Source organism: Herpailurus yagouaroundi, unplaced genomic scaffold (genome assembly GCF_014898765.1).
Source record: "Herpailurus yagouaroundi ecotype Mexico unplaced genomic scaffold, PumYag 166, whole genome shotgun sequence".
NCBI classification, from domain to species: domain Eukaryota; kingdom Metazoa; phylum Chordata; class Mammalia; order Carnivora; family Felidae; genus Herpailurus; species Herpailurus yagouaroundi.
The window spans coordinates 3,960,596-3,971,116 of record NW_024412407.1 but is presented as its reverse complement, the minus strand read 5'-3'; the positions used below and the strand labels follow the sequence as shown (position 1 = coordinate 3,971,116).

The following is a 10,521-nucleotide window of genomic DNA, read 5'->3' as shown; positions in this document are numbered from 1 at the left end:
CAAAGGCAGGGTTTTCTCTTGACACAGAAAGATGTACCAGCTGCCACTAGTGCTGCTGTTCGCAAAGTCTGCTAATAAGGAGGAATCCTCTGCCAGCCTGGAGTTTGCGGAGCTCTGTCCCTATACATCCTGCCTGGGGGGGGGGGGGGGGCCACAGAACAGAATGGAATCTTGCTGTGACAGGCTATGCCTCTACCGGATTTAGGAGACGGGTTTCTTCTACGGAAAGGGAAGAGAGCCTTCGTCGCAAATGATGAGAACGGTGTTTATTTCCCCAGCTGTTGCTATAGCAGCAGGAAGGTGATAGGGTCAGTGACAGAATTCCTCAGACACAAGAAAGGGACGCCTCAATGTCATTCCAGTTAGAAAAACAGGTGTAAGGCTTTGGGAGTACACTGAGGGAAGGAGACACGGCTCTCACAGGGGGAAAGGGATATCATTAGTCCACATCCCCTGCCGTCAGTTCTCCGACCACACCACAATCTGGTGTGGCTCATCAGGGGGTCACCCGCAGCCCTGGAAATAACGCAGCCACCTGTCTTAATATGGGTCAGCAGGCTTTGGGCCCACAAGAAACCTGGCCGGGCCAGAAGCAGTGTTCTCCAAGTTTGGAACTAGGAACTCGGGGGGACCTTTTTGCGGCCTGGTGGAAAACACGGCTGTGGAGTGCCAGGCAGTGCTGAAAGCAAACGGGTAGCTGTGAAGAGCCATCCTGCGAGAGACGGGTCTTCTTCCAGCGCTGCTCTCCTACACTGCGAGAGCTGGCGCGGCCTCAGCGGCAGGCCCGGGACCATCCACAGTCAAAGAACTATTTGGCTACACTGTCATTTACACATAAAAGACTATCACCTCGAGGTGACGGGGGTTATAGAAACAGCAGGGTCCTATCAGAGAACGTAAAGGACCTAAAACCCGTTCTGGGCATTGGGACAACAGATGATCATTTGACAAGAAACTGAAACACTGTGCTTCCTCAGATTCCAAGGGTGGCAGACTCGAATGTTTGTAGATATTCACATTTTAAGCTTTTTAAAAATCTGCTGAGGGTAGGGAATTCTAGGGAAGCCATTTCGCTACCCTGTGTAGACTCCCCGCCAGAGACCAGAACAATGGTGTCTCAGACTGAGATCGGATTCCGAATCTGGGATGTCTCGTTAAAAAGATCTGGAATTTCTACGTGCCGAGGGCAACAAATTTAAAACAAATAAATAAAGAATCCAGAGACCCAGATGGTTTTCCATTTTATCTCGGAACGCGGTTAAATACCAGATCCCAGACCCCTTAGGCACCTTCATCTTCTTGGCATGGAGCTTCTCCTCCTTTAGGTGTTCACGAAGAATCTCCCGATGGTTCACCTCCTGCTCCTGAGCAAACTCACAGAGCGTGTAGCTGCGCACGGAGTTATGGCGCTGGGCCATGCCCAGAGAGCTCCCACCCTGGCTGGGCACACTCGTGAAGCCTTGGCGTCGGGCAAAGTAGTAAACGGTCACCTGGTCAAAGCGCACATTCTTCCTCCGCAGCTGCTTCTGCCGCTTGAGGATGGATGTGGCTGAGAAGGGAGCACAGAGCAGTGTTACTAACCCAGGAACGGCCTGCCTGGCGGTCTCGTTCTTTCTCATTCAACTAGGCTCTCCACTGTTGTCCAAAGTGCTCTCTGAACCTTGGGAAACTTCTGATCGTCACATCGTAAATGCACAGTTGGGAGGGGCCTTGAACATCAGCTGGTCCGAACCACTGCCTCCAGACTGACTTTACCCACACAGATGACCACAACATCTAATTTTGGACATCAGCTGGGAAGAGGACATCTAGGCCATCTTTTCAGGATGTAACAATCTATATAGCTTCAGTCAGTATGGCAGCAAGTAACCACCTGTGGCGATTTAAATTTCAGTTACTCAAAATAAAATTTAAAATTCAGCTCTTCAATTACACTAATCACATTTCAAGTGCTCACAGCTACGTACGGCTGATGGCTATCATACTGGACAGTGCAGATGTAAAACTTTTTTTTTTTTTTTTTTTTTTAAGAAAGAGAGAGTGTAAGTGGGGGAGAGGGGCAGAGGGAGAGAGAGAATCCCAAGCAGGCTCCACACTCAACATGGAGCCCAACATGGGGCTGGATCCCACAATGCCAGGATCATGACCTGAGCCAAAATCAAGAGTCAGACACTCAACTGACTGAGACACCTAGTACCCCTAGACTGTTTCTATCATAAGAGAAAATTCTATTGGACAGTGTGTATAACCTATAGCAGAGGATGCTGTATTTCTTTAAAGGGCCAGATAGTAAATACTTTAGGCTTTGCAACTCTGCCGCAACTACTCAACTCTGCCACTGTAGCATGAAATCAATTACGACGTGTGTGGCTGTATTCCAATAAAACTTTATTTACAAAAACAGGCAGCGGGCCAGATTTGGTCCATAGGCAACCTCTGATCTACAGAATCAGAAGTTCTGGGGCGCCTGAGTGGCCCAGTCAGTTAAGCGTTGGACTCTTGATTTCTGCTCAGGTCATGACCAGATGGTTGTGAGATCGAGCCCAGCGTAGGACTCTGCACTAGGCATGGAGCCTGCTTAGGATCCTCTCTCTCCCTCTTCCTCTGTCCCTCTCCCGCTCTCATGTGGAAGTTCTTTCCAAGAAATTAATTGAGCTATAAGAATTAAGAAATGTGGGGATGCTTGGGTGGCTCAGTTAGTTAAGCGGCCGATTTCGGCTCAGGTCATGATCTCACGGTCCGTGGGTTCAAGTCCCACATCGGGCTCTGTGCTGACAGCTCAGAGCCTGTATCCTGTTTCAGATTCTGTGTCTCCCTCTCTCTCTGCCCCTCCCCCACTCACACTCTGTCTGTCTCTCTCTCTCTCTCTCAAAAACAAACATTTTAAACAATTAAAAAAAAAAGAAGAAGAAATCTGGAGTTTCCCCAGTTGTCCAGGCAGTAAGCATTTATGTCCTACTAGTGCTACAATTGTGTGGAACTCGGGTGGGCAAGGGTGGTATCCTGGACTTCTTCAATTTAACTCAGCCCATAGGTTCCTGGGAACCTGTAAAACTTGGCATAAGGAAAATTGGCTAGAGGAAGTCAGACCTAAGTCTATGATATTAGAGCAGTGAAGTCCTCCAAAGAGCGAGGTTGGGCTAAGAGTAGGAAGATTATGGTTAAGGGAAAATCCCCAAGCTGGACAGAAGAAGCAGTCGCAAGGACTGCAAGGGCTCTGGTGCTTGGGGGGCTGTGGGTGCAGGTGGGGGGTAGAGGGGCTCACTCACGCGTGAAGCTGGCAGTTGTAGGAGGATTGAGACTGTCACAGCTGTCAGCACTGTCACTGCTGGAGATCTCATCATCGGAGTTGGAAACTGATGAGCCCACATCCACATCATCAAACTTCCTCTTGAGACCCGAGCCCGTGAATGCATCCATTGGTTTCAAAGGGGTTTCCTTGGGGAGCCCACGGCGTTGGCCCCAAAGCCCCTGCTCACCACCAGTTAGCCGGGCGCATTAGGATTCTGCCCAGGGGAAAAGAGGAATCAGCACTCCTGTCCTGAGACAGACCTCCCTCCCAAGTCTATACACGCGGCTCTCCAAATGAAGAAAGAAAGTCCCTGAGCTAGCACTGATGTCTGGTCTCTTGCGACTAGGTCATTTCTCTACCTGTTCTGGCCAACATTCTCCTACTTATGTTTCCCTTCAGTCCCAGTCACTCTTAGAATAATGAGATGAGTAACAGCAGCACCCTTCCCAGCAGAGTGAAGGCCTTTGGTTCCACGCCAGCTGGGCTCTGGGTTTCACTAGCCCGGGGATAACGGTAGCTGCTCTTGTGCTCACACGGGAGAGCTCTCCCAAGGGGCCAGGAGGAGGGACTGGGGATCAAAGGCAGAATTAGGCTGTGCCTAAACCTAAACGAGAGCCAATTATTTCTCCTAGGGAAAATTTGGCCTGGCGTTTCCCAAAGTGCGTACATTAAATAAACTAGTTCCATGGATATTAATAGCCTTACGTGGAAATAGGACTGCCGTGTCCAAACAGTTTAGAAAAGCGCTATGAGAGGATGGCTTGAAGGCCTTGACTATGCCAACGAGCACGGTGAAGCGTGAGAGCCCACAGCTAGTGCAGTGTTCCACACACCCGATTATGGAAGAATCTCGGGGGGCACATGAGCCTTGGATCGCACATTGGGAAACACTGCTCTCGGCCCCAAATTTCACGGTATATCAGAAGCCAGGGAAACACTTTACCTAGATCTTCACAAGGGTGAAGATTCTCACCGGCCTCCTACAAAGATCAAATGTGGTTGTAAAGAATGGACTGAAGATTAGAATCTGCACTGCCTTCGAAACCCAGAAGCTTTTCCGATCTCATATAGCTCCATAAAATAGGGCTCGGCCGGTCTGTCATCATCCCCTGTGCGAGGAAAACTTAGCTTTACAATCTCAGCCCCCTGTAAAGAAACCAGCGAGGGGAAAACAAATAGCAAGAGAAGTGACAATTGACTCTGGTAAAGTCAATACGGCAGGCAGTGTTTTCAACGTGCCACACGAGGGATAGTGCACTTCCCAGGTACAGATCTCTCTCCTTCTCCATCTTTGGACCTAAGTTCCCAAGAATATGAATCTGCTCGAAACAGAAATGCTGTCAGAGCCAGAGCCACATGTGACGATACGAAGCCTCCCTGCTTTGCCTCAGTAATGCCAGAATCTCCCCAGACTATGATCTCACTAGTTGCTAATTATGCAGCAGGAATAACAACACTGCCCAGAAAGACAGGGCTGCATTACTGCAGAGCAGCTACCCAGAATATACTGTGGTGTCAAAAGCTGTCTGCTACAGAGCTGTTTTTCTGGACTGAGTCTCTCGGAAGCAATTTGCCTGCTCCTGGATCAGCTCTACTTAGTCAACCAGACCTAATGAGTACTTTAGCGAAGAGATTTCCTGATCTCTCTATGCAGATCTCATCAAAATTCTGTATTCAAGTCACAAGATGTACCTAGGAAACCTCAGCCATCATAGGTCTAGACAAGCACATTCCTGAAATACACTTGGCCAGGAGGAAAAAAAAAATAACCAAGTGCTTGATAAGAATTGTAATGAAATTCAAAAAGGAGCCCAAAGTATCGATTCTGTTCTTCGGGCTACTGATCTTACCATCAGAGGTCACGTTCCTCGCACATATTAAGAACGGAGAGCGCCAGGGACTCTTTAATGGGCTACGATTTCAGCTAGGTTTAAAGATACCTATTAACTAACAAATTTCTTCCTTGCATTCGACATTGGGAGGTAATCTTTCCGACTGAGAATTTATGTGGGTGATGTTTAAAAAAAAGAGAGAGAGAAAGAATACCGTTGACCACTGAACCGAGTTTTTTCTTCCCCACTTAAAAATCTTATCAACCACGTAAAAACTCAGACTGAGCTGAAAGTCTGCTCTTTTGAGAAAGGGCCTCAGTCCAGCTTCAGTTTTAACTGGTATCTTTAGTGTTGCTACTGGGAAGGTGGCCTTTTCCTCAGCCTGGAAACACGAGGGGATCTCTGACCGGAAGCAAACTGTGCGCTCCTGGTCTTTCCTCCAGTGTCCCTTTGCTTCCAGTATTGTGGGCTCCCTTTGAGTATTTCTCTTTATGCCCTGCATGAGTTTGGGTTTGGTCCGAAATCATCTTTATTATTAAAATTCTCGCTGTCTTAACCCAGCTGCCCTCGGGGGTAACACTTCCTCTGGTGCAGCGAGGACTGCTGGCTACTTGTTCCGTTCTCCTTCGCCCCTTTTTCTAGGTCTTCCCCACTTCCACTTCTAGAAGAGTGGCTTCTGGGCAGTCGTAAGAGGCAGGTAAGAAAGAGGGGGGGAAAGAAAAGAAAGAAAGGATGTGAAACCTAGGAGAAAGATATTTTCCTTAAAACGCCGGAGACTAATCTGAACCTATGGCTCTATGTGTAAATAATGTGCGTACTGATTTAGCTCTCCTAACGCTACCCAGGATCTGTTTGCGTCACTTTTTCACTCCATTTTATACATATATTTATATATACAAATACATGTATGTATTTGTATACACACACACACACATATATACATATACATATACATATACATATACATATACATATACATATATATATACACAAAATCCATCAACTCTGTCCTGACAACCAATAGAAATTTAAATTTCAACCCAGCCTTCCTTACCCAACTCTGGTGTGAACTCAACTTGTCAGGCAAAGATACTCACTGGGCATCAAGAACAAACCTCCCATCCACTTCCCACAGTGGCCTGAAGAGACCTTTCGTTGCAACAGAAGCAACTAGAATAGGTTCCACACTTTCCAGTTCATCAAATCAACCTCTTTTCAAACCACAATTAGAAATCAGTCATGCCCACCTCTCTCAACCATTCATTGGCAAAGGATCAATGCCTGTGTATAAGAGAAACACTTGTAAGTTACACTCCAAGCACTTAAACCCAGACAGAAATAATGAAGGTGAGACTGGAAATGCAGGTCATAACTGACAGTTAACTGTGAAAATGACCAACTCAAACAACAAATGCTTTTGGAGAAAACAATGCAAACCTCTATAAAAGCTTTTTAATGACAGTGAAATGAAAGGTCAGCTGATACTTTCTGGCTACATACTTCTGCCTTATGGTCTTTTCTCAAGTGTGTCTGAGTATTTCTCAAAGGTATATGAAATAACTCATATCCAGAGTATATAGAAGATATTAGGCGAGCACCAAATAAAGATCTACAGCATATGTGCATTTTAGTACTAGATCTAAGCCTTTTCACGTCTGTAGGATTCCTATCACTCCCCCCAAAACCAAAACAGCTTATGTGAGACTAGCAAAAGAGGGACTGTCCAGAAATAATTTTGTGGGTTCAGAGTGTATTCGCCAAGTTTAGGTAACAAAGGCCTCTCTCTTAAATGAGTATAAAATGACGAGACAAGGCATATCTCATGGGAGAAAGCCTCCCCACTCCACTGGAACCCAACCTTCTACTAAAGGTCAAGAGACAAAAATCTCTGGTAAGATCGTCAGGGTTATCTTCCATAGCTGGGTTAGAGGAAGGAAGGCTTGCTGCTAATTGTTAGGATAAACCTGAATAAGACGACCGACCCTGTTTCTCCTTTTACAAGATATTGCAGCTGATTCTCAAATACTATCAATTCCTTGGATCCATGTGTCCTTGTGATTACCAGGATTATGAACATATAAAGTGCTTAAGTGCAAACATACTGTTTAAACTAGGTATTTTAAGGAAGCGTCCCTCCAACCCTCCCTCCCCCCCCCATTCACTGACACAAGGTTAGAATTTGGCTTCCCATGTCTAAACTACCATCGTACGGAGGACACAAGATCTTTGTGGGAGATGAGGAAGGTGATGCTGCAGGAACCACTAACCCTCAAGGATATCCAGTCATTGATAACTCTGGCACACACCAACATCCTCCCGGCTTTGGAAATTAGCAAGATGTAAAGTCAGCGAAGAAAAGGAAAATGTGAATCAACTATGGGTTTCCCTTAAACTGAAAACTGCAGGACAAGAGGACACTGTGTCTCTCGGGGATAACTTCCAACATTTCATATTGAAGAACGGTTTGCGTGTCACGCTGCCACTCTAACCCCTTCCAAAAAAAAAAATAAATAAATAAATAAATCAAGACCATGGCACTAAAAGGGATGGATGGCAGTCAGCTGCGTGTTTGGGCCTGTGAAAAAACGATCGAGCTAGCAACCAGGGCAAGTGATGCTTTCGTTTCCCCCCACAACGCCAGAAAAATGGGAGCCATCAGGAACCTGAGCCGAAAGGGCATGTCAAGGCATCAGTTCCCTTTAATGGACACCCCTGCTGAACCCTTCAGCTCCCAACCCATTTCTCTGATTCCTGCTAACCTTCCCGCTCATTCCAATCGTCTGCAGCCCCTGCCCAGCCTTCCTCATCCCTTCCTGCCTGCTACTCACAAATTCCCAACCACTCCTCCCACATTTTCCTCTATTCGCCCTCCCCTTCCTTCACTTCCCTCCATCCTGCATCATCTCCACTCCATTCCGAACTCAACCCTCATCCGCAATCCTGCCAGCTTCCAAGCCGCCCATCGGTCTCCCCCGAGCTGCCCCCGCAGTTCGGGCCCGCGTCCTCCGTGCCCCTAGCTCCCACGCCTCTCCCGACTCTTTCCCTTCCCAGCGGCGCCCTGGCTCCCCGCCCCCCGACCGCTCCCGTCCGAGCCTCCCTCATTTCTGACCCCTCCATCCGCGCAGCTCTGGGTTGACCACTCCTCCACAGCCGCCCGAGGGCCGATCCCGAGAAAGGACGAGGCGGCACCCTCCGCCCCGCACCCCCAGGCCCATTACCGGCCCCGCCGCAGCTGCCTCCTCCCGTGATGGTCTCTGCCGCCCCCGCTGCCGCCGCCGCCGCCCTAGCCCGGGTGGGAAGGAGAGAGGAGATAGCGAGTCCCGGGCCCGCGGCGACGGTCGGGGAGTTCCCAGGGCGGCAGGGCTGGGAGGGAGGGCGGGTGGGCAGGTCGGCCGGCAGGCGGCGGAGGGCGGGCGGCTCCAGCAAACTCAGGCGCCCCCGGTAGCAGACGCCCAGAACCGCCCCGGCTCCGGCTAACAATAGGCTCCGGCCGCAGCGCTCTGGCTCTTATAGGCGCCGGCACGTCCTGACCGAGCCCCGGGGCATGCTGGGAAATGGAGTCTACGTGTCGGCCCCACGCCCGCGGCATGCCGGGAGTTGAAGGCGGCGACAGGCACAGAGCCGAAAGTCGCCGGCAAACAGGCTTTGGAGGCGGTGTCTCTGCTGCAGTGGACCCTGGGAGAGCGAGTTGGGCGCCGCTGCAGCCTTTTAAACAGGAAGAGGGACAACCTCAGCTACAGATATTCAATGACTAAACGAATCTCCATCTAAAGCTCCGCTTTTTCTTTCTCCAGGACCACTCTCCTATGCCTGAAGGACATAATCCCCCTTATGCGCACTCATGGGAGCTTAGTCTTAAGCAGCATGACATGCTGCAGCCTACCCAAGGTATAGAGAAGAAAATGCAATGTACTGAGTACTGCAATACGTATTGACTGGTTGGTTTAAGTGTTTTATGTCAAAAGTATTCCTACATGGTCTCTGATCTTCACAACTTTGCAATTCATTTTTAAGATGGGGAAAACGAAAACCCAGAAGTCAAGTTATATGTCATTTGCCACGGACACTCTGGTTTCCGATCTCACTCAGAATAGACGTTATGTATGTCTCTTTGACTTCTAAGGCCGTACAAGGTATAGATAACATCCTCTCTTCCTACCAACCTCTCCTCCATCCTGTCATCTTGTTTCCTTCTACGTTTCCCCTCCTATCCTTGCAGTTCCTTGAACAATCATGCTCTCAGCTCAGGGCCCTTTCCTTAAAACATGTTCGCTAGCAAGCCACATACATATTCCTCCACTTAATATTTGCGCAAATGTCCCCATATCAGACTTTGCCTAACCATTAAGAAAAAAATGCTTAGCCTCTATCCCCTTGACTTGTATTTCTTCTTAGCATTCACCTCCTGATGTGTATGTTTCAGTCCTTCTCTCACTTGACTAAATTCCATGAGAGCAAGGAATTGCTTTGTTTACTGTATCCTGAGCACTCAGTACAAAGCCTGGTAGTTGACATTTAGGAACTCACTAGATATTTACTGCATATTTATTGGATATTTACGGCAGGATTTAAACTCAGGTGAGACTGGTTCCATAGCCTAGTGCAGTCTTCACTGCAACCAAGAACTATGGAGCCAGATGGTCACCAAGCCATCTCAGTCTTAGAACTGAGAAGTTGGCTGGTTTGGACAAAATGCCAAAAATTCCAGTCCTCTCACCTTGGTGACATCAGAGGCTCCATGAGGCTAGGAAACAACAGTGCAAGATGAAAGGGCAGATCACAAAAAAGCAGTCTTTAGTGTACCATGCACTGATCGGCTCCCTATCTGCTGAAATTTAGGTATGATATAACATGTGATCTAGAACCAGGCTGCCTAGATACAAGCCCAACTCCTCCACTCAGTAGTGGTATGACCCTTGGCAAGGTACAGTAACTGCTCTTGCCTTAGCTTCTGTATCTGCAAAATGGGGCGAACAGTATGTATCTTAGAGGGTTTTGTGGAGATTAAATAGTTAATATAGTATGAATGTTTACAATGCAGTCAGTGCTACGTACATGTTCATGATTCTGTCTTTCCTGGACACACAGGTAGCAGGAGAAAGCCCCAGACCACTCTGTAGAGTCAGTGAATGCAAAGTTACAAAATAACAGCCATAAGGCCATGTTGGATAGGCTAAAAAAGTGTCTCATATGCCTAACCATCCACAGTTTGAATCATGGAAATTCATCAGGGTACCATCAGCCTCAATGCCCATGATTTGTAGATTTATGATACCAAATCAGGAGTCAGCCAAGCCAAAGTTAGCACAGCCTTTAAAAAGATAGCAGAATTCAACTTGGCAATAAGCTCTATGTCAGTCAGAAGATCATCTGAACCTGTTACAAACATCACAACTC

The 10,521-nt window shown here is 47.9% G+C and overlaps 1 protein-coding gene across 5 annotated transcripts in view; it reads right to left on the bottom strand.

Annotated features, from left to right (window-relative positions):
- Positions 1–8,634, bottom strand: part of CSRNP2 (cysteine and serine rich nuclear protein 2) — a 17,472-nt gene extending 8,838 nt beyond the window's left edge. The window contains exons 1-3 of one of the 5 annotated variants that reach the window (XM_040488118.1): positions 8,343–8,634; positions 3,270–4,401; positions 1,290–1,549 (exon numbers count right to left, since the gene is read on the bottom strand). In XM_040488118.1, the coding sequence (XP_040344052.1) occupies positions 1,290–1,549; positions 3,270–3,420 (411 nt within the window). In that variant the 5' untranslated portion in view covers positions 3,421–4,401; positions 8,343–8,634. Of the gene's footprint in view, positions 1–1,289; positions 1,550–3,269; positions 7,253–8,233 lie in introns of those variants that run through there. The other 4 variants (XM_040488119.1, XM_040488121.1, XM_040488120.1 and 1 more) reach the window with 4 other exon arrangements.
- Between the last annotated feature and the right edge of the window lie 1,887 nt (positions 8,635–10,521).